The sequence below is a fragment of the Squalius cephalus genome, assembly GCF_949319135.1.
Source record: "Squalius cephalus genome assembly, chromosome: 11".
In the NCBI taxonomy this organism is placed as follows: domain Eukaryota; kingdom Metazoa; phylum Chordata; class Actinopteri; order Cypriniformes; family Leuciscidae; genus Squalius; species Squalius cephalus.
The window spans coordinates 25,805,111-25,829,221 of NC_137132.1; the positions used below are offsets into that span (position 1 = coordinate 25,805,111).

At 36.7% G+C, this 24,111-nt stretch overlaps 1 protein-coding gene and 1 long non-coding RNA gene across 2 annotated transcripts; both read right to left on the reverse strand.

The window, feature by feature from the left end:
- Positions 1 to 6,173: 6,173 nt before the first annotated feature.
- On the reverse strand, positions 6,174 to 6,757 carry LOC307167369. Its single transcript, XR_013822765.1, has 3 exons — positions 6,538 to 6,757; positions 6,392 to 6,449; positions 6,174 to 6,287 (listed from the first exon to the last, which is right to left on the reverse strand). It is a non-coding gene; the product is annotated as an uncharacterized lncRNA (long non-coding RNA).
- Positions 6,758 to 17,423: 10,666 nt separating this feature from the next.
- Positions 17,424 to 22,379, reverse strand: LOC307167350 (C3a anaphylatoxin chemotactic receptor-like). Its single transcript, XM_079886383.1, has 2 exons — positions 22,308 to 22,379; positions 17,424 to 19,479 (listed from the first exon to the last, which is right to left on the reverse strand). The coding sequence occupies exons 1-2, from the start codon at positions 22,309 to 22,311 to the stop codon at positions 18,440 to 18,442; spliced, it is 1,044 nt and encodes a 347-aa protein (XP_079742509.1). The 5' UTR covers positions 22,312 to 22,379; the 3' UTR covers positions 17,424 to 18,439.
- Positions 22,380 to 24,111: the final 1,732 nt, after the last annotated feature.

Genomic DNA, 24,111 nt, shown 5'->3' on the forward strand with positions numbered 1-24,111 from the left:
CTTCAATATTCTTGTGAAAAGGAGTTTTCCCATAGCGTATAGCTATGCAATACGAGAGACCGTTCTCGAAAGGGAACCATCTATTCACACCGAGGACAACTGAGGGACTCGCACACAACTATTACAAAGGGTGAAAGATACTGTAAGTTAAGTTAAAGATAAGTTAAAGTAGATGACAAACATGTCTGTTGTTGTTCATTACAGTGTGCTTTTAATTGTTCTGATCAATTGTTCTGATCTTGTCAATTTCACTTAAGTTTTAAATTATGATTTCTAAAGACATTTTTAATCAATTGATTTAATTTACTGCAAGTATTGTAAATGTATTTTTTACTGATTAAATGTTAATATACAATGTTCAGTCTGTATGCATTAGAAGTAGTTTAATGATTTATAATTTATTTAATAATAAGTAAACAACAAAATATAAACTGGAAAGTTTGAGTTTAGTCCACTTGCCTTTTAAGTTATCTTTACTTAAACATTCACACACATGTGACATTATGATAACAAACTAACAGTAAAATGTTCTGGAAAAAATATTACTTGTCTTTTATAGCACAATGACCTGTTTTTGGAATTAGCAGTTGGCTATGTCTTATAATAATTACAAATTCAGAAATGCAGGTTTGTTGTGACTGTGAGTGCAAATCTCAACATTCAATTTCAGATTTTTATTTGACAGGTTTTCACATCAGAGCTGTAAGTGTAAATTTTAGCATACAAGTTCTCAAATTCAACTGAACTTCCTTTTCTATGTGCAATTCACACAAGCTCTAAGCGCTTTATTATAACTAGTAATGTCTGTCTTCACGAAGTGCTGAAATGTCAGTATCATTATGACATGGTCTATAGTCAGGAAAAGAAGACCCAAAAGTGGGAATATGTAGGAAATCCAACTTTATTAACGAAATAGAAGATCAGAGGGAAACATTTCTTTAATTTATTTTTTATTATTTTATTTTTCAATTTTTATTTTTTTACTGGTTGGCCGGTCACGGCTTTCATCGTTTTTATTTAGGCTACGTGACTGCGGAGATCTGCAGTTATTTTCTTTTTTAATTTAGTTTTATTAATATTTTGATTTTTAATTAGTTTTATTTTTTGTGGTGATTTTAGCTTTTGTCATTTAATTTTTTTTTTTTTTTAAATGTTGCTATTTAGGTTTAATTTAGGCTATATTAAATTGTTTAGGCCTAGCCTATTGTCACAGTCATCGTATGCACCATTCTGTCTTCGTCTTCACTACACTTCCCAGAATCCTCCTTGTCTCCACACCTGAACTCACTCCCTCAATTACCCACCTGTTCATCGTCTTCATCATCCGTGTCACCTGTCCTCACCTCGTTATAGTTCATTAGTGTCTGTATTTGGTTCTCTCTGTTCAGTCTGTCTTGGCCAGTTATTGTTTGTGCACTAGCACACTGTTTCGTGTTTGTTTGGATTTTGCCTATGGAAATAAATATTGAGTATTTTGTATCTTTGCTTGACCTTCTTCTTCAACCCGCTGATGTTACACCTATATACAGTATAATTTAGCTATAGGCTATTTAAGTTTAGTTTAAGTTTTTATTTCTTTCCAGTTCATAATTTTAGAGTTTCAACTTAAACTTATTTCAGTCTATTGCAAGGCAACATTTCTAATTTTCGTAAAAAAAATTCAACGAATATTATAATTTCAGCTTTATTTCAGTTAACTTAAATGCTTACTGTTGTGAATTATTTAGGCTAATGCCGGTCAGGGACACCATTAGGCCGGGAGTCGCACACTCAGGCTGGCCACCCCATAAAAATAAAGTTTGATTTGCTACAAATTCCCAGCTTTTGGGTCTTCTTTTCCTGACAGGCCATGTCATGATGATACATTGACATTTCAGCACTTTTTTTTTTTTTTTTTAGTTTAGTTTATTTATATCAGGACAATGTGCAGTTACATTAAAAAGATGGCTGCACCAGATTTAGCACTATGCTAATTTCCATCTGTAGTCCTACACAGTTAAAATTACATAAAGTTAAAATTACATAGCAAAGACAGTTAATACAATATAAAAAACAGTTTACAGAGAAGGTACAATATACAAATATAAAGTGCAAATTACCAATTTGTGTGCAAAAATTAGCTAGTTGCAATGTTATAAGGTGCTAAATATATAAAGTGCAACAGTTTTTATTTTTTTTAACACACAAAACACAATACAGTGTAAAAGCCATCAAATGGTACCCACGAGGGTATCATCTGATGGCCAGATACCCGTCTGGTACTTTTAGTGTGAACAGGACTGACTGGTGGTCTAAAAGCCAGTCTTTGACTGTCCGTGAGAAACTGTAAAAATCTGCATTGTTCTTTAGATTGTCTGGAAGCCCATTCCATTCTTTGATGGCTTTATAGGAAAAGGCTGATTGAGAGAAGGCAGACTTTCTTTTGGGTACATTACAATCACCCCTAGATACAGACCTCAACGCTCTGTTTGTTAGTTCAGAGCGTAGCTGTACATAAGTTTTTAAAGGGGGTGGGGCAGCATCATTAAGGATTTTATGAACCAAACGGATATCAGAATACCTGATCAGGTTGTCAAAGCTTAGTATACTGTACTTTTCAAGTATATTGCAGTGGTGGTACCGCCGAGGCTTTTTATCGAGGATTTTCAAGGCCTGATTATGTAATGATCTAAGAGGGTTTAAAACAGTTTGTTTGGCTTGAGACCACGATGACATACAGTACAATATATGCGATATAATCATGGCCTGGAAATACGATTTTGCTTTTTTTACTTCGTGAAGACAGCGACATTAATAGCCTAGTTCTAAGCCAAATGGCTAACTCAAAACTATCAATGAGTTGATTAACTCATCCCGTGCTGATTTGGTTGATTATCTGAACGTGCTCCTCCCGAACTTTGTTATTTATAATTTAAATATAATTTAATGTATTTAAGGGATTGCATAAAGGGAAATTAAGGGATATTGATGCGCAAATGAGCTGGGCATTTATGCAGTCCCTAATCGCAGTCAATTATTTGACTCTACAGACATTTTTCTGGTCTCTGATAACGGGAGGGGCGAGCCAGACTACATCGCGCCGGATCTTAAGCTAGACCTTTTTATTTTATTATTTTATTTTTTTCTTGAACAAAATTCATTTACATTTACACTTCACACTCACAGTCATTTACAGTGTGTTTACGCTGCAAAACAAATCCTCTCCTTGTCATTTTCGCGCTCTTCCAAACTGGATTGTCCTCTCAGACTTGCCGTATAGAGTCCTCAAACTCAGTAGAGGAGGGGCCATGTAGATGAGCTCATAAATCCGATAGAGAGCCTAAGTCCCTCCCCTCCGCTTCCGGCTCATGGGACCTTATTTCGGAAAAAATATGTATGGTAGTCAATGACGAGAGACAACTTATCTTTTTATTCCGTCTGAACTGTGCCCTGAATTACACATATGATGTTTGTCAATTTAAAAGATAATTATGAAAGTCAAGAAAGTTGCAGTTTGTCATAAAACAGAAGAGTAACATTTAGTTTTATGTGAAAATCGCTCAATGAACTACATCTCTCGTCTCGCACTATGTACGGTCTGGTACAAAACACTCAGGCATGACGGCGTAATGTTACGATTATAACGTAAGACTACAGAAAAAATGACAGACGTTCGCTTCAGTAAAGTTAGCTTCATTCATTGAGAGAAAAGGTATGACGTCACATGTGCGCCTTTTGGGTTTGTAGTCTTTGTAATTACATATTTTCACAGTCTTATACCTCAACAGTTTTACATCAAACTGCAACTTTCTTGACTTTAAAATGTATCTTTTAAATTGACAAACATCATATGTGTAATTCAGGGCACAATTCAAACGAGATCAAAATATTTGGTGTCTCTTGCCATTGACTACCATACAATATTTTTACGAAATAAGGTCCCATGGTGGTCCACCGGAAGGTTGAGGGACTTAGGCTCTCTATAGTATCCAGCTGCAGACCCGCAGCACCACCAGTTTCAGAACCCCAGTGCCAGAACCCCAGCCACAGAACCGGAAGTGAGGGGCGGAGTTTACTGCCGAGTAGCGCCACTTAAGGTTTTGGAGCATAATTAGCTTTTATTACACACGAAACGTCATTCTTTATACGTGTTATAATGATACATTGAGGTACAGTTACAGTACAATAAGCATTTTAAAACATTAATTTAGTATTGTATATAATTGTATAGTTATCCATTTCATTGTATTATGAGAGTTACTTACTGATCACAATGTTGAAAAATAATGCTTGAAACTTATGGGCATTTTATATAAAATATCCATTATTTCACAAGAACATGTGCAGCATACATTTTTCTTTATGTAAACTAAAACATGTCAAAAATCTAAAAAAGAAATTGAAAAGCAGCATCAAGAAACAAAAGAAAAAAAAATGTAAATAAACTTCAAAATCTATCAAATGAGGAATTCACTCTGAGGCCCATTTTGTCCTCATGTGGCAATCTGGATTTCAAATGTTTACTAAAATGCCAATTACGGCACTACGCCACCCCGGAAATGGGCCGGGGACCCAGTCACATAAACTGTAAAGCACACAGATTCGCAGTGGCTGAGTCAGAGATCAAACAATGGATAAACAATTCACAGATTTTATTCAATACTTCGTACGATAATACAAACTGGTATGTTTAGTATACAAACATTAAAAAAGGGGGAAATGCATCAATCATGCAGCACGATACACAGACACACTTTACCACTTCAGAATTGGGGAGTTCGTCTTGCCTATCCAATAAACACAGCAGCTACTTGTGCTCTCACACCACACCAAATTCACCCGCTGTGAACACTGCAGATCAATAGCCGAACCACCACCACACACAGAGGACTCTGGCTAATCTGGAACCCCAATTCTGAGTGGGAGATACAAACAAACACACAAATACACGTTCCATGTAATGGTCTATCAATTACACTTGTCACATGCTGCCAGAAGAATCGGTTTATCAAAATGATGCAATCATTCACTGGCTGGTACTAGTTAACTCTGTCAGCCCAGCGCCGCCCTATAAAAATGTATTCTCACACTACAATACTCAAAGCACATTCACAAACAACCGACATTCAAAGAGACATAATATACACAAAACACAATAGTAGTGGCAAAGAAAATCAGTAGCTTCTCGCCACTGCAAATCACTCAGTCTCAACATCAATTCTGGAGAAGACTAAATTTAGATGCGTCACTACTACGGCTGTGAACGCGCTCTCTTTCCGGTAGTCGAGGAGACCCTCGTTCCTTAAAATGAAATTGTCAAGTAATTAGAGTAAAAGTAGCCTACAGATAAACAACAGATGCGTTGTTCCGGTCGTCAAGGAGACCCTCGTTCGCTAAAAGGAGATCGTCAAGTAATTAGAGTGAAAGTACAGATCGGCAGTAAATGCGTCATTCCAGTAAAAGGCAAAGGAATGGTCGAAGACAGCTTGCAGAGGAGAATCCAACTCCGTTCTGAAGCACTCCAACTCGAATAATGACTACCAGCTGCAGGCAATCCCAACTTCACCGGACCAGCAATGTGTCGCATAAAGCCTAACAGCGCCCACGAAGCCTGCTGCAACACCTGGCCTCCCGTGTCACTGTTAAAATATAATACACATTTCAATTTAAGAAATCACTGTCCTGTGAACCTAACATTAAAGTAAGTGTAACATACCTGCATATGGTTAACTGTGTGCCCAGTGCACTCGATAGCGTGCCAATTATGGCCTCACATTGACAAATAGTTGTTCGACATGTCTAACGTACTCCTCAGCCACACACTGTTAAATCAGATGAGTCTCAAATTACCCTTACACATGAAACGTTCATGAAGAGAATGCCACTAGTAGCTCTTACCTCCTGGACAAAAAAAAAAAACGGCGCGCCTGAAATGACGTCAATCCCAGGACCAAGAAAGACGCGCTTAGTGAGATGTCAATGAGTATAAAAGATGAGATTCAATCTCATCTTTTATACTCATTGAACGTACCGTATCCGCCCCTAATCACTACCGTAATTGATCACATCACCACACTCACATTCTTGCAAAAAAACCTCCATGTCATCCCTGAGCACAAAACGAAATACAAAGGGCTCTCTGGAAGCTTCTGACTGTTCCCGGAGATTGTTGAGGGCCTTTTCCCTTCTTCTTCATCTTCTTCATCCATTCGAATGAAAAGAGGCTCCTCCACAGGACCCTTGAGCAGATGGCTGTTGGAATGGAGCCATTTCACAGATTCTTTGATGTGCCAGATTATTGAGAGCTCCTTCATTACAGAATATTAAAGGAAAATGTGACTTAAATATTTCTTATAAATGTAAGTTAAGATATATTATAATTATAAATATAATTATATAAATATATACACACTGCCTCACTGCTGCTAAGCGTAGCTTGTTCTCTTTTGACTCTTGTAGGGGTTTCTGCACTGGAATATACATATCTTGGTTAATTTAAAATTGATCAGAAGAGGGTAAAAATGTAACAGTGGGCTGGAGTAAATGTCCAGTATCTACCTTTCAGAGAAAACCCCAAAGTTTTCCAGAAGAATAAGAGCCCACCATCTCCGTATGTTTGGAACGTCGCACTGGAAGACAAAAATAGAGAAATCTTGATATTTCAACTGCTACAACATCATAAAGGTCAATTACTTGACCTGGTAATTACTTACAGATGTAAAATCAAAGGGTGCTCCCAAGACAAGATGTAGAGCATACTGGAAAACAGCAAAAGTTAAGGAACATTATCGTCAAAAAAAAAAAAAAAGTTTCCATGTTCCTTATTTTAACAACTTAAAACAACAACAACAACAACAACAACAAACAAACAAACAAACAAAAAACACAACAATCATTGGTTTATTTATATCAAAACATAATATCTCACCATCAACATGAAGACTCCACAGTCTACACCACCAATCTGTTGTGGGATATCCTAAAAAAAAAAAAAGGAGAAGCATAACCTCATGTTTCTCCTTTTTTTTTAAGGGTTTGACACTTCAGTCCCAACTTTAGCCGACTTCTTTATAACCAACCTTGTTTTTCAGTAGCACCCATTTGCCAGGTGAAATTTTGGCTGTCATCTTACTGCAACAAAAATACACAAATAATAAAACAGATTTGTTAATATGAAGTTACATTGTGCAGCACATACAGTTTGACGTTCTGAATATATTTTTTTGTAAAAACTGTCACAGCATGCAAAATCAGAACATCATGCAAGTAACCATTAAGCAAGTTTATTACATGGCTTGGTTGAATTCTAATGTAGAATATGCTCTGTTATTTCTTGATAACAGACTGCTGCTAAGTATAACACACCGTTGACATGAAAAACAGAGGCACCACAGATTTTTTCGAAGATTTTGTCATAGGTTTGCCTCGATTTCATTTCATTAGACAATCTGAGGAGGAGGTCACTCCGAGATCCAGTGGAGTCCAGACCGCATTCTTTGTATAGTTTCCGAATAACATTAACCTACAAAAAAAATATTATTGAATATAGTGTAGTATATTGGAAAAAATAGTAGTACTTTTACAAACAAATCTTTTGCTTTTGAAGTTCTTCCTTCAGCATAATTCCTCTGTCACCATAATTTCTGCAGTCTTTGAGGCACACTTTGAAGAATGAAGTTTTTCATACTCTGTGTTTAGCACACTATCTTGCCAATCCAGGGAGCCCAGAAGTGATACATTGGTTTAACAACAAATGGATTTTGTGCACCACCTACAAAAGTAGAATTAAAAACATAATAAGCTGTGTGATTCTTTTAATTTCTTTGCAATATAGTGAACAAAAAAAAAAAAACTATGTTTGGGACGACACCTGGGCAACTCTGACAGATGCTTTCATCTGGACAAAGGTTTCTTGGGTAGTCTTTGTCTGGTGATGGTACATGCACATCGTCTAGTAGATCAACGGGTATCTTCTTGTGCTGAAGAATGTAACATACCATATTATTTAGCCCCAGATCTTTTGGAGGATAAACAGGACTGTCTTCTCTGAAATCCTTCTCCTCAGACTGTGCATGTGGCTCTTTGTGTGGTGATTCTTCTCTGCTGAAGACTGTTCGAAACAACTCACGTTGTGTCTGAAAAAGGTGCCATTTTGCAATACATTTGTGCACACATGAACGCCGCAATTTGGCACAGGGACAATGGCATGCGTTTAATTTTGAGTCATACACAACCATTACACGTCCCAACCGGCTGTAATAGGAGACACTGGGTTCAAATACTGAAATAAACTTCTTTGTTTCAGGGGTGCCAATCGAAGTTTGAACAGAGAGTGAAATGCAATTGCTGTTGGCAAGGAGCTGTCGAGTAAGGCATATCTTTTCATTACTAAACCACTTTGCTTTTACCATCTCGGTTAAAATCTCCTCTTTCAGGGAGACTAGTTCTGCAGAAGATGTGCAGTAAGTTACAGAGTGGATGTGTTTGCAGTGATATGATGACTCTGTGCAACTTCCATGATTACCTGACATTCATGTGATTCACAGATGACCTTATGGTGCTCTCCCCATGTCTTGAGCTGAATATGAAGAGGAACACTGTGACCCTTAGTAACTTTAAGGACTGTAAATATGCCATTTGTCTTGTCAATGCACTGGCTTGCAAGATGGAATATGGCATTAATGTCCTGTATTGGCTGTTCTGTGTGTTTGCGGTCAATGTGTTTTTTTAAAGTTTTTTCTATTAATGAGGATATTGCAAACTGGGCTTTTTTTTAAATCACAGGCTGCACACAAACCCTTCTTGAGGAGAATGCTGCAGTGGCTAGAGATAAAATTGTGGCTGAAGTTGGAAGCGGGTTTTTTTTGCAAACCTGAACATGCGTCTCAAAATCCCTTCTCCTTAAAACGGTGGTATCACAGTATGGGCAGTGGTGATGAAGTGCTCTTCTACATCCCAATCCACATCTGTGTATAGTGAAGCCTAAAAAAAATGAGTATACTGGTAAACTATTATGCTATAATATATTGGGTGTACATATATTAAACAAATAACTCAAGATATTCATACCTCCATAGACAACTGCCTTGTTGAAGTGGATTTGAACATGACTTTTTAATTTGACTAGTTTGGCTGGCTTAAATACACTGGCCGAGCAAAAAGTGGTAATAAGCAGTGGTAATAGCTGCAACACTTGTTGCACTGCTGCAGCTCAGGTAATGAGTCACCTCTCTGAATCGTTATATGTCTCTACAAGAGATGAAAGCACCACACAATTCTCTCAATGTTGACAATGGGGTTTAATAAATAAAAGCTCAACTATAAGGTAACATTAACTCACAAACAACACATATAACAGAAGAACGTGGAACAAACACTTTAACACCTTCACAAGATAAACTTCTTTAACCCTTGTGTGGTGTTCATATTTTTGATATTCAGCCAGTGTTTGTGGGTCTGGTGGACCCGCTGCATTTTTGGATTTTTAATTCAACACAATCAAAACATTTATTTTAAAATACTCAACAGATGTTTTCTTCATCCCAATTACTAGCAATATAAACAGCATATATGGTTAATATTTTCTCTTTACGCACATGCACACGCACTCTCGATCTCCACTGTCGTCGCTCCTCCTTTTATACTTCCGCTCCTCCGTGAGAGATACGAGACTGGTGGGTCTCACAGGTGTCGCTCATCAGTAATCACGCCACCGGCCTCGCACCGTTCTCCCACGGCCCTCAGTCTCGTCCTGCTCGCCACAGCATCTCTTCTTGTTCAGTTTAATACATGTGTGTATAATTGAATCCAACTGAACTTAATGGTTACTCAATTAATCATTTGGTAAACCTATAGATTTCTATAGTTGATTCTATAGACAGTTTCTATAGAACTAGTTTGCAATTTCCGAAAATGGATTACCAAATGTAATGAATTATTTTTACTCAAGTGATATATCCCAGATGATAATCACCACTATGTTCAAAGTTTGTGAATGAACGTGTGTGTGTGTGTGTGTGTGTCTGAGAGAGAGATAATAATTTAAAATAAAATAAATTAAAAATTCAGAACCAACTGGCCCTCATCAATTACACACAAAACATTTTTAACACACCAAATATCATCAAAACACCCCTCCTTTTTTTATAAGATTATAATATACAAACTCTATATTTAACCTTCCAGCTACAAGGTTCTTGAACATTAATTCAGCATCAGTACTACTTTCCTTCTGATTAAGAATCTGTACATCACACCCCCAATAAACTCTTCTTCTAAGAATTTCTCATCAAATGCTTGAAACCATCTATCAAGAAGATTAAAAAGACCTTTCAACCAATTACATCTTAAAAACAAATGTTCCAAATTTTCTACCATTCCACAAAACCTACACTGTTCACCCACTGCTGGATTCAAGTGCGCCACTTGTCTGTCCATAGCTATTGCCCCATGTATAAGCCTCCACTGCAGATCAGCAGTGCACTTCTCTATGAACCAATTGGGTCATTATAACTCTAAATAACACTTTAACCTATTTGCTAAACACTTTGACAGTATTTTATAGTCCAAACACAATAGAGAAACTGGTCTCCAATTCTTCAGAAGACCTAGATTTCCTTTTTTTGTAAGCAAAGAAAGTACAGCTCATAGGCAGCTTATAGGAAGTGTTCCAATTTTGATGCTTTGAATGAGTACTTCATACAGATCTTGTCCTAATATATTCCAAAAAGCTTGGTAAAACTCAACTGGCAGTCTCAAGGGCGTATATTTGGTTTGAACATCTATCTATCTATCTATCTATCTATCTATCTGTCTATCTATCTATCTATCTATCTATCTATCTATCTATCTATCAGCATTTATGGTCAAATGAGTGTTTGAATAAAACAACAGTCCAAATGAATGCACACTGTAACTGATTACAAATTCAACTCATTTATTTTGAGATTACACTTTTTTACATGCCAGTGTAATCCTTTTGAAAGGGAAACACATACAGTAGTAGTCAGCTCTTACACAATCAGCACAACAGTCAAGTTAACTTTATATAAGGTTTTTTTTTTACAATTCAGATTGTAACAACTATAAACTTGGGATTAGGATATGCTTACAGTATACACACACATATATACATGCATAGACATATATACACACACACACACACACACACACACATACATACATACATACATACATACATACATAATATATATATATATATATATATATATATATATATATATATATATATATATATATATATATATACACATACATCCATATACACATATGTATTAACCCTACACACATATATACATACACTTTTTTTTTAATGACCATAATATGAAGCTTGCCTTTTATTGCTGAAAACTATTTCTTGTCTTCAAATCCTATTTTGACCTATTTTTTGCTCTTCCCCTTCATGGTGAATAGGGTCATCAGTTGATTGGTGAAGAGCCAACACACACGCACGCACACCGGTAACATGATTGTCCATGCATGGTGACCGCAGGTTGCATTTCTCCAATAAGTTGAATTGTCTCAACTTTTTTCTGCAGGAATTCAAACTCAATGACAAAAAAAAAAAGAAAAAAAAAAAAAAATTGACACAGCCACACTATTTTTACCTTCATCAAATCGCCTGAAAACGACAGACTGATACAATATAACCATACAGATTTCTACATACATCAGACCTCTTGCTTGGCTGAGATGGACATAGGGCTGCCACTGCATAAATTAGCCAGCGTCAGGCCTTAGGCTGGCTACACACTGGCTGCGTCGCATGAGCCTGGCGTTTCTGTTGCGTGGCGTTTTCTATGTCTTTGCACACCAGAAACGTGTCTGACGCAGCGCTGCTGCTGCTAGCCTTGTCTGTACACACGTATGTTTCCAATTGATTTACTGCACTCAAGCAGTAGTACACTTCATGTTAAACATATACTGATTTGATTACAGCAAAGACAACATCGGAAGTATTGATGGCAAAATAGGCTACAGAATATTTTGTTCTGTATTGACAGGTGCAATATATGAAAATCTTTTTTTTTTAAATTACATTTATATCTGCATTTAGGTCAAAACCTAGAGACTTTCAAACATCAACATGTCATCGCGTGAAAAATAGGTGTCGGTTCTATTTCTAGCATGCACGCATTTTCGGCGCAGCATTCTGGGATTGGAGAAAACCGTGCACTGGTTTATTGGCACTTCTCTAAACCAATCACAATAGTCTGGCGCTAAGCACCAGGCAAAGCCACGGTGCCGCTGCAAAATAGCCTCGGGAAGGAATTTCTTTTGGTGGAATGTGCACCAAGTTGTTTTAGTCGTGCAACAGAAAACTCAGATTGGACAGATAGTCTAGCTAGCTGTCTGGATTTACCCTGCAGAGATCTGAGGAGCAGTTACCGAAGCTTAAATTCATTTTAAAGAAAGGTAACAGACATCTGGTCGAAAAGAGTGAAATCTGGTGGAATTTCCGGCGGCAACTGAGCAATCCCGGAAGTGGAGCGTTGTGGATATAGACTAACTGTACAGTAACAATCGGCTTTCCGATGAAATACCGTTTTTTTGTATCATAAACTTCAGTCCATCGCATGCTATCTCTTGTCCATGAGCCCCTGTCTGTCTCTGTCTGTCTCTCCTTCTCCCTCTCTTAATCCTTCTGTTATTGTTGTTAGAAACAAGAGATGGGGCTTTTTTATTCAACATAAGGAATGAAACACAGGGAGGTAAATGTCTGCATTTTATTTTAATGACAGTCCATTTAAATAAAAGTGTGTATAACATCTCACATGTGGCTTTGACTTACAATTACATATTTAGCCATTTTCATAAAAAATACGATACAGTATATCTTTTATCACCATTTAGCCAAAAATCACCAAGATATGATTTTTTATGCATATCGCCAAGCCCTAGCGTACAGTCCTGCTCCTTACTTAAACCATCAACTAAACTGTCAACCCCCAAATGAAAACAAATTGGGGACACAAGAAAACCAAAGCAGAGCTGAACTGACATAAACATCTGTTCTGGTCAAATGTCTAAAGACCTGTGTCTGTTAAGTAAATACCTGTCCAGCACTTTGTGCGTGCAGTCCTTAACGTCTTTCCCCCCCACTCTTGCCAGCTGACAAACCTATAATTTAAAAAAACAAATGAAAAATATTAAGGGTAAAAAGGTGAGAACATTGTACGGATAGAAAAAAACAAAGTTCAACCAGTGGGGTCCAGTTGTTTGCTGCCCTGAAAAACATTGTCAATTTTAACAATTATATGCATCCATCTGGTCTAGTCTTGAGAAAATTAAAAGATTTGTTGAACTCAAATATCACATATTTTCCAACACATTGTATCAGCAGGTAAAACACAAAATGCAGATATAATTTGCCCAAAAGATCACCTTATCCATTAAGACAAACCAAAATTAAAAAAATGTTGGAAAATATAAGTTTGTCACTATTAATACAGTATTAATAAAATACATGAGTCCTCCAATTGCTAAAGGGAGTTGTTCAAAACCTTTTAGTAAACTCTGTGTACACAAACAATGTTCTCAATGCTGGAGTTCATGTGTAGAGCCCCTGGTGATACTTGGAGCAAAGTTTCATGTTGTGTCGAGCCTTCTTAGTGTTTTAAAAATAGTGATTTTTTATGCTATCATATAAGTGCCCCTAGCACTCCCATTCAAAAGGACATTTTGCATTTTGGCTTTAACCACCAAGCATTAGCATTAGCATTAACTAGCCTACTTGTCAACCAGCACATTGTAGTAATGTTAAGCTGGATCGATATTGAAATGTATCAATAAATAAGATCTCTGCTGTATTACTGTGTTGCATATATCTTCTGGCATAAAATGCCGACTGCAGACAGTGGTGTGTCTCCTTATAACGAAATGATCACGCCTAATCTTTCGGGACCCATTTCACCCTGACTGACTCGCAGCTCAGCACACAACAAAAACTGCTGTTCGGATGTTGCCGTTTCTGATATTTTAACATTCCAACATTTTAATTAAAAGAAATACACTAAAGTTTGATCAGAAATAAGAATTTTATCATAATAAGCGAAACTTAACAGTTACCTAAGAGATCATCATTTTTTTTTCTGGAGGTTTGAGCTGAGGTTGAAGCTGGAGGAGCTGAACACGCAGCGCTAGCTGAAGCTTGGGCTCTGATCTCCTTTTTTTTTTTTTTTTTCAATATACATTTATGACTCCCCAATGTGATCACACCTCAATCCAGTAGATGGCGGTAATGCACAAAGATTGCAAGCTGCCAATAAAATTCACTGAAGAAGAAGAAGGGAACACATGGCAAGATCACATGACAAACAGGGAATCACATGACAGACATGAAAACATGACATGAACAAACCCAAAACGTGATAATAAGTTGAAATAGGCCTAACTAAATCAGAAAATTAGTGTTATTGTGTAGTCATTAATATTTGATTTAATGTTGCCTTTAATTTTTATATAAATTATTGAAATAGTTATTTCTACATGGGATTTATTCAAACAATCTGCAAAGCAAAGACAATAGCCTACATTTCCAACACATAGAGAAACCCATGAAAATTAGATACAAATACCATCATGGTGCAGGCAAGGGAAGAGGAGAAGATGATCTCAATTGCAGCAGATTTAGTTTATTTAGAAAAAAAAAAGAAAAAAAAAGGCAATCCAGGGGGCATGAATCAACATAACAGCTCCACAAACATAAAATGACAGTGTAAGACCAAGAGAAGTACCAAAATGAAGGCTTAAATACATGGCTAAATGAGGAACCAAACAAGACTCAGGTGAAAACAAACAAGTAACCAATGAGTAACTATAGAAACCAACTAACAACAAAACAAATGGGAAAGGAACAGGAAGACCGGAAGGAAACATGGGAACCCAAGGAAAAACAACATAAGAGTCCATATAAAGAACATACAGAAATCATACAAATACACAATACAATGACCAATTTCTGGTTAATCTGGTATATCCATATTTGAAACTATATAAACTATAATCACTGGCTTCCAACGAAGGTCATACACGTGTTCACGAGAGAGTTACGCATTTTTTGCGAGTGGCGTCTATTCTAAACTAAGCTTACGCTATGCCTACGTCATACGTAAGGGATAATCTACATCCAGCCGGTGGTTCTCTCAAAATAACCCCTGACAGGATGATTTGGACTCCGACGCGAAGCAGAGGCTGGATGAACATTATCCCTCATTATGTACATTGTATCACTCGCATTATACAGTACTAGCCTCTTGTAATATGGTTCTGGTTCCTGAATGTAATGAATGCACAGCGTTTGTTGTGCAGAAGGGGAAATCGTTTTCTGAGAGATGACTAAAGGCAGGCTGCAAGCATCTGACGCTAACCAAATAAGCAGGCAAATGATCCTTGCTTTCAGGACAGTTCGTTTGGTCCGGGACCACACCACCAACCAGGCGGACAGGCAGCGGTCCAGACTGATCGCTGTCAGCAGGAAGCAGGCAAACATATTCAACAAGGTGTTCAAGAAGCACATACATTTACCAAAAGGCCAGTCGAACTCACGGTATTCGTGAATTATATTAAAGATCAGGAAGAATGAAAATAAGAAGTCTGCTACTGCCAGGTTAAGAAACCAGATGGTATTGACAGTGCTTTTCATTTTGAGACCTGTGATGAAGATGACCAGTCCATTGCCAACAACACCAAGCACAAATATTATACAGTGGAGGACAATACTGATTTTCCCTAAGGAATTCACTGTGACAACTGCATTGCTGGTTGATGTTGTCATATTTGATGGGGCTATAGTTTGGTCTGAAATATAAAAAGACAATGGCTAGAAACACACAAAGACAAGTATACATGCTCATTGTATTTCTAGATATTTCATTAGAAATGTGGAGAAATTCAACAGGATATTGCAAACTCTGTTAATTGAAACTGCTAGTAAGAACCACAGCTGTACTTACTCATTATGACTATATTTGTGGAAGAGGCTAAAACAAATATACCCCAAAATATTAACCAAAATCTTTTTAGCCAAACTATATCTGTAACTGAGCATTATCAACATTTGAGCCTGAATTTAAATAATTTTCAAAATACATAGGGTTAAAGAAACAAATTATAATCCACTTAATTCATTTGGAAAGCATCAAGGAAGAAAATGTGAGAAAACTAAGAAACTTTTTAACAAAAACTAAAATACAAAGTGTAAGTGAATTAAAATATAATGCAGAAACTGTTAAACATAACATTTAAACTTAAGAGAAAAGGCCAATAATCTTACATTTTGTCTCTGTAAATAATTAGAAATGCAAGTTGATTGGAAAGCGGTCAGTACATGTTTCTTTACTTATCATCCCTGATCACAGTTAAATATCCTTGTAAAAGGGGAAGAGAGAAGGGGGTTGGCTTTTCGCTTATCATATTCACTGGAAACTCAGAAATTGTGATTTCATAATCAATTGCATAATGCTTTCTGAAGTCTGTCCAAGGTCACTCTGTCATGGCTCATTAATGAGAATTTCAGGCTTTTGGCTCATTCTTAGGGAAATAAACTATTTTTTATGCCAAGGGTCGCCATGACTCACTAGGAATATAATTCTAATTACTCTAACATATTAGTACCAGTTTAATGTTTATTGACCTGTATTTCTAAAACAACAACAACAAAAAACAAACAAACAAAAAAAACAAAAACATTGAGACATACTGTATAAATACCTCCTTAATTGTGCAAGCAATTGTAAGATAGCAATAATTTTTTTGTCTGGTTTATATTTTCTTTCAGCACCTGCTTTAGTAGTATTCGCCATAAGAGGAATTGTATTTTAGTAATGCCAATTCTCAATGTGTTGTTGATTTCAGGTACTCCACAAACACACGTCAGACTTGGTGATTTATAGTGCTTATTCAGGGTTGGTAAACACTGCTCTTGCACAAGAAACCCAAGTTCTGTTCACTTTGCAAGTCTGAAAATAAATAGTTCTGATCATGTGGTGAAGGATGGATAGATGGATGGATTTATGCTTCTGTATTTTATTTATTCTTATTATTAATTACAATAATTAGCCCATATAATATAGTCAGTGTTTGAGCTGCCCTTCAAAATATGGTTATTTGCAGTGTTGGGGAAAGTTACTTTTTTAAAGTAATGCACTGCAATATTGTGTAACTCTATTAAAAAGTAAATAATTGCATTTCTTAGTTACTTAAAAAGTAATGTGCTACTTTTGCATTACCTTTTCTCACCTGGGCTGTGCTTGCTTGCTTGTCTTTATTATGTTTTTCAAATGTAAAAGTGCAAATGCAAAAGGAAATGCAAAATCATGCAGTAGAGGGCACAGCTCAAACAAACCTTTCATCTGTGCAACCTTTCATCTGTTTCATCAAAAAAAAAAAAAGAAAGAAAGAAAGAAAGAAAGAAAATCTTATTTGTATGGTTTAATTGGATCATTGAAGGTCAACAGCAAAGACATTGGTTATTAAAGTGAGATTAAATACATAAAGTATATTTGTGTTATTTAACGCATTTTTTCATTTGCATTTCAGTGTCATTATTTATTTGGATGAATACTGAATGTGTTTTTGTGCAAGTGAGATGAGTAAATGCATGTTCACATTTAGTCTAGAGCTACAATAACATCATGTTCACACAAAGCACACACAACATGGGGACAGGAGAGCTGTCAGTCAATGGGAAAACAAACTTGTATTACTTATTTGAACATCACCTGCTGTAAATTTAAAAGTATGAATACTTTACTAGTTACTTGATTACTTTTCTGATTACTTTTTGACTTGCGTTACTTGCAATGAATTACACCCAACACTTATTATTTGTCAAAGTAAAAGCATGGTAAAGTTTAACACTGACTTTGTTTTATGCCTAATAATAAAGGTCAGACAGCATAAAAATGTTCTTTGTATTTATATACAAAAAAGAGAAAGAGGAAGTTTTGGTGATTAAATAAACATAGTACTATATAAACATATAATAGTATACTAAATTAACAGTAGCCTATTACAACGTGGCTTAAAGATTGTGTAAAACAAGTCCATGGAAAAGAAATACATTACAAATGTATGAAATATTTTCACAAAGCCATGAGTATATAATAAAACATCTGTAGATTTCCCATAAAAGCATAAACAATACAAAACATTTTTATCATCCCAACCAGTTTAGACGCAACAACACTGACTCAACCAATGACAGGAGTTTGGGGTAGAGCTATCTGTTAGTCCAACCAATGGAAAACAAGGGGAAGAGAAATTTTAATGGTGCATGAATTACACCTTTGGATTGACTTTAGAACAAACAAGTATTTGAATCACTGCTTATCTGACATGGGATGAGGGGTTCAAGGCGGCAAAGTGGAAAGCTTCTTAATATGCTTTATGGGATCACTTCAGACTAATACAAGGAATGAATATTTCTGGGACTGATTTTCTAAACGCATGTTTTGTTGTCCTGGCTGCTGCCAGTTGACGAGAAGGTTGTGTCGTTCACCTTGAGACCCTGTGATTCTGAAAGGCCTGAACAAGTGGAAAGGCGAGATGATCGGGAAGGCAGATGTTCTTCAGCAAACGCCGTCTCCAGCACCAGCAGTAGAGACTGTTTCAGCTTCTTCTTAAACTCCTCACACATGAACACATAGAGAATGGGGTTCAGACAGCTGTTGAGATGAACCAGGCAGTTTACAAAAGGTCCTATGTCATTTATTACTTTTCCAAAGTCACTCCACTTATTCTCCTTTGCAATTACGGTGGACAGCTGTTGAACATGAAAAGGAAACCAGCATATGAAAAAGGCCATGATCACAGATATGATGACCTGAAAAGGCTTAAGATTCTTCCCCCTTTTGAGACGTTTGGCACGCACTCCGATAGCAATGTATGAAGATGCAATGATCAGGAAGGGGATGAGAAAACCCACCATAAACCTGTATATGACCAAAGACTTGAAGGGTCCTGGATAATAAGTGCACCGGTTCTTATTTACATAGCGGTTGATGACAAAGGGGATGCTGCAGAGGACGGATAAAACCCACACGAATGCACAGATGATCCTGGCTTTGACCAGAGTTCGTTTGTTTTGAGCCCAAACAATCACCCAGGTGGACAGGCATCGGTCCAGGCTGATAGCGGTCAGCAAAAAAATGCTGGCAAACATGTTCAGCACCGTCACGAAGCTGACAAACTTGCACAAGAAGTCACCGAAATGCCAAGCCATCTTGTTAAAGGCATTAACAATGTAGAGGATGATGATTAAGATGAAGATGAAGTCTGCAATCGCCAAGTTGAGAAACCAAATGGAGTTGACGGTCGTCTTCATTTTGTAGCCAGTCACGAATATGACGAGCCCGTTTCCAACGATACCCAGAGCGAAGACGACAAAATATATGCATATATTGAAGATTTCAATACTTGAAAAGGCTTCCATCTGAGTCCCATTGGTCCCATTCACGGCACACAAAAAGGTTGCATTCGCTGCACAAAACAAAAAGAGAACGCAAACTGTAAAAGAAAGTCATAACATTTCTGATTCTTTCTTTTGATTTTGAATTGGTTGAAAACTGAATTAGAAGGATTCATTCAGAAATCCAACTGGTTCAGCAATCCGGTTGCAGCGGTTAACAGCTCACTGGAGTTGGAAATTAATGATTTTCAGTTGTGTATAAAGCTGATGAATGTCTGTAAAATAATTTTGGGATAGTTATTACAGCTCTGATTTTAAGTATAATCATGCTCAAGATTAGGCTAAATTATATTTAATGAATAATATCATTTTATTTGTCAGAATTATGGGAATAAATGTTTGCAAATTAAGAGATTATGATAAAAGGAGTTGCTCAGTCTTACCATGATGCCACCAGGGGGCATTGTGTCCTATATTCTCTATAAAATGCATGATGTGTGTTATTTGAATTATAGAGGAATAAGTTTGCTAAGTACAGCATGTAAAGTGTTTTCTGGTATTCTTAACAACCGACTCAGGGAATATATTGAAACTAATGGAATTTTGGTGGATGAACAGAATGGGTTTAGAAAACACAGAGCATGTATTAATCATATTTATGTTATATCATCTGTTTGTTTTGTTGATTTTAAAAAAGCTTTTGATTGGGTTAACAGAGATCTTTTGAAATATAAGTTACTTTCTATTGGTATTACAGGTCACCTGTATAATTCCATCAGAGCTCTGTACAAGGCTCCAGTGGCCTGTGTGCAGATTAATGACATGAGGACAGGATGGTTTCCCACTCCATTCGGGGTCAAGCAGGGAGATGTTCTTTCACCCACTCTCTTTGCGCTTTTTGTGAATGATCTGGCTCAAGAGATAAAGTTAGCAAATTTGGGTGTAGACATTGATGGCTTTAACCTCAGCATTTTACTATATGCAGATGATATTGTTGTTTGCACAGAACGTCATTTAAAACGTCAATAAATGCTCGTTCGTTCTGCTCTCACCGAACAGATGGATTATAATATGCTTATGTAAATTACCGTCAGATGAAATCATGCAGGCGTCGGCGCTTTCTCCGTCCGTGCAATAAATGCACATGAATGAGCGCGGATTTTCTAGCGCATTTACTTGCACTTCAAAGGTAATATATCTATGGTTTAACCCATTTGAGAGACGGCCAAAATCTGAATTTAAAATGGACTGAATAAAGCTCTCTACGAACTTGAGCGATGCCGCACTGACGGACCATGAAAGAGTGACGGACATGTATGCACATAAATCACTGTCACACACAAACACTCTCGAAGTAATACACAGTCTAACTTGTAGCCACGTCTTTTAACTATTATAATATTTCGAAGGGCAAAAATAGGAATGTTTAATTGGTTTTACATTATCAGCTAACTCGATCACGTCGAGCTAGGTGATTTCAGATAGCCAGGCTGCTCAGCTCCACTCACGCCCCGCCTGTTTGCCTATTTTCTGTTATCCTGGAGTGACGCAAGGCCAAGATGGCGACGGACGGCTACGCCCACTTTAGGCTTCAAAAATGCTCTTCAGAAACCTACGGGTGACGTCACGGACACTACGTCCATATTTTTTTACAGTCTATGGTTCGGAGTCGGAGCCCACTGATGCGCGTTTGAAAGTTTGGATGACAATCAAGGTAAGCAGATAACAAAATGGTACTTTCTGAGTTTGTCTCGTGACAGACGCAATGAACGTTCATGAACGGATTGAACCCTGCTTCAGATACGAGCCTCCTGCAGATGTAGTGAAGCAGGCCAACACTGCCACTGTGACATAGGCTACAACAGGCCTAATGTGTGAAACTTGTGTTGTGGTTTCCTGGGGAGGTGGAGTAACTATTATGTGTCCCTTTTGTTTTGACATTTTTTTATTGGTTTGATGTTGTTATTTTACATGTTTGTTATTTAATCACCTCTATCTTTATTTTTTTATAGTGCAATCAATAAATTAATTGTACATTTTGAAAAAACTTTTTTTTTTCATAAATCAGGGTTTAGGCTATATAAGTAAACAAGGACTGATGTTTTTAAAATTAGGTTTAGGGTTATGCATGCGCACTGATGTTTTACAGAGTCTCACTCCAGCCAAAGTCCCAAAGTTGGCAACCCTGTTTTACGCATTTTAAGGGAATAAGTTAACCCAACAAAGTATTTTTGCTGTCTACAGCTTAAATTGTGGCTGGTAGGTTAAAAGACTTTGTCAGCTAAATGTGTTGCACAATTCACATGCAACATAAGACCACAAAATTGAACATTGAAAAGACAAAATATAATTTTCCTGCTATTCTGGCCTCATTAATGCTTTCAGCCAGTTTTGCATTAAAGCAAATACATTTTGTATTTGTATTATACATTTTGTATCTGTATTAAGCAGTAAATACAGTTGCAAAAACACACATCCTTTCTGACCACAGCTTTTTAACCAATATTGACGTACACGGCTAAAAAACTACCCCGAGATGCAATATATATATTATTTTAAAATAGTGGTTTACACTGATAAACAACAGCAGGGATGGATGATGAGATCTCTTTTTGACTTCTGTTGGATTAGAGTTCAAGCTTTTAACTCAACGCCATGCTGCATAATCTTGATCAAATCAGCAATTCAAAGAAGTCAAGATAATGAACTAAACCAAGGGGTGGAGGAATAAAAAATGCATGTCATTTTGAAAAGGCATTGCAGAAAACATAAACTGCCCACATCACTCACTTCTTTTCACAGGGCATCTGTCTCAATAAAACAGAAATTAGCTTGCTATATAATATTAGTATAAACATAGTCATAGCCACAGGAATATTGCATAGATGTAGATTCTTACCCATTTTCAGTCCTTTCCTTCTGTTCTTTCTGCAGGTGTGTGTTATTAAAGCTCACAACAACGTCTTCACATGAACAATTGGTGGTTGTTTCCCCTTTTGTATGAAAGAAAAAGTGGGGTGGAGTGATGATGCAACAAGGGAACTATGCTTCTGTAGAAAACTATTTTGAACATCAGCTTTCAAAGGTTAAAGTTACAGTCTTCCATGGCAACCTAAAATCGAATAATATACTTTATTAACATAATCCAGATAATAGTTTAAAAAATACAAATGTTTATGACAACAGCAACTAAGAATTAAGGGCAGAGCAGATAATTATAGTTCTGCACTTTGATATTGGTGTTTTGAGCATGATTATATAATATTATGTAAAAACAAATACAAATTTGACGTGCCACATTCTGTTGATAATCTTTCTTCTTGAGTGTTTAAAAGCAGTACAGAGGATGCCATCTAGAGGCTATAATCTTCAATTTATATTCTTCCTTTATAAATAAACCCTTCTTTGGCTTATTTAAACAAACAAATAAAAATATTTCTGCATGATGTATCTTTAACTTTAAACAATTTTTGAACTTGGCATTACAGTTCTTCTCATGCTAGGAAGAATAGCTTGTTGTAGGCTACTGCTCATTTGTAAGCCGATTCTTTAGCTAAAAGCTTCTGCTAAACTAATAAGTGTGAACTTATTAAAAGGCCAGGGGTCCGTTCTTCGTACGTCGCTAACTCACTTAGCTGGATTTGATTGTTGGCGATTTGGCATGATCTTGGATTGTTTGGTTCTTCAACGCTCATCCTGGACTTGCTGTCATAGCAACATGTGCGCAAACTTAAACCTGCTCGGGAGCAGGCTTATTTCATGTTAACAGGATTAGATCCCGGCTTCATAAACGGAGCTGATAGTGATACGGGAAGTCCAGCGCAGCGCGATAGTGCACTTTCTTTCTGAGATATATATTTTTTCTCGTGATTCGTGAGATTGTCGTTTTTTCGTTTTTTTATGTTTAAAAAACAGTTTTAGGTTTTTTTTTTTTTTTTGTGGCATTTCCAAGCCACTTAAGACCCAATGTTGTAAAGCAGTTTTTTTTTTTTTTTTTTTTTTTAGGCTATCATAATTTTTTATGAAGATCATACAATCATGACCATGCCGATTACAGATATGTCACTCAGGCTTCACTAACGTGATTTGTACCATAGACTATAGAGGCTACCATAGACTGCCATCAAGGCTATGAAGGGGATTATGTGAACAGAAAGGGGATTCACAATGTAAATGTGCAGCCCAGTTACTATTGTGATTCTTAATATTCCAGATTAGTAATATTATATCAAATAAAAAAAAGGCAGTTGACTAAAATCTTCCATATCACAAATGTGAAAGCAAAATGGCCAGGATCTGTGCATGACTTAAGCATTTTCAGAGATTCACATTTATGCCTTATTTGAAAGTGGTAAGAAAAGTTCCACAATTAAATATCAAGCTCACTGTATTACATACACTTATGCTGATCCTAACAGAACTGCATTTGTTCATAGGTGATTATGACATGTTCCTGCAGACAGGTGTTTTATGACCCCATTCCCTGACCCAAACCAGTTACAGTGCAGCTAGGACAAGGGCACACAATGAAATGAACTTTGGCTAACTAAAGGGAAGATTTCAGTGTCTGAAAAGTCTGAGGGTTGCACACCTGACTGGACATTGTTGCATGTGCCATATTACACAACACTGCCAAAAAAAAAAAAAAAACACTTTTCATTAAATGTTTAATAAAAGACAAATATGCTTAGTTCCTTGAGTTT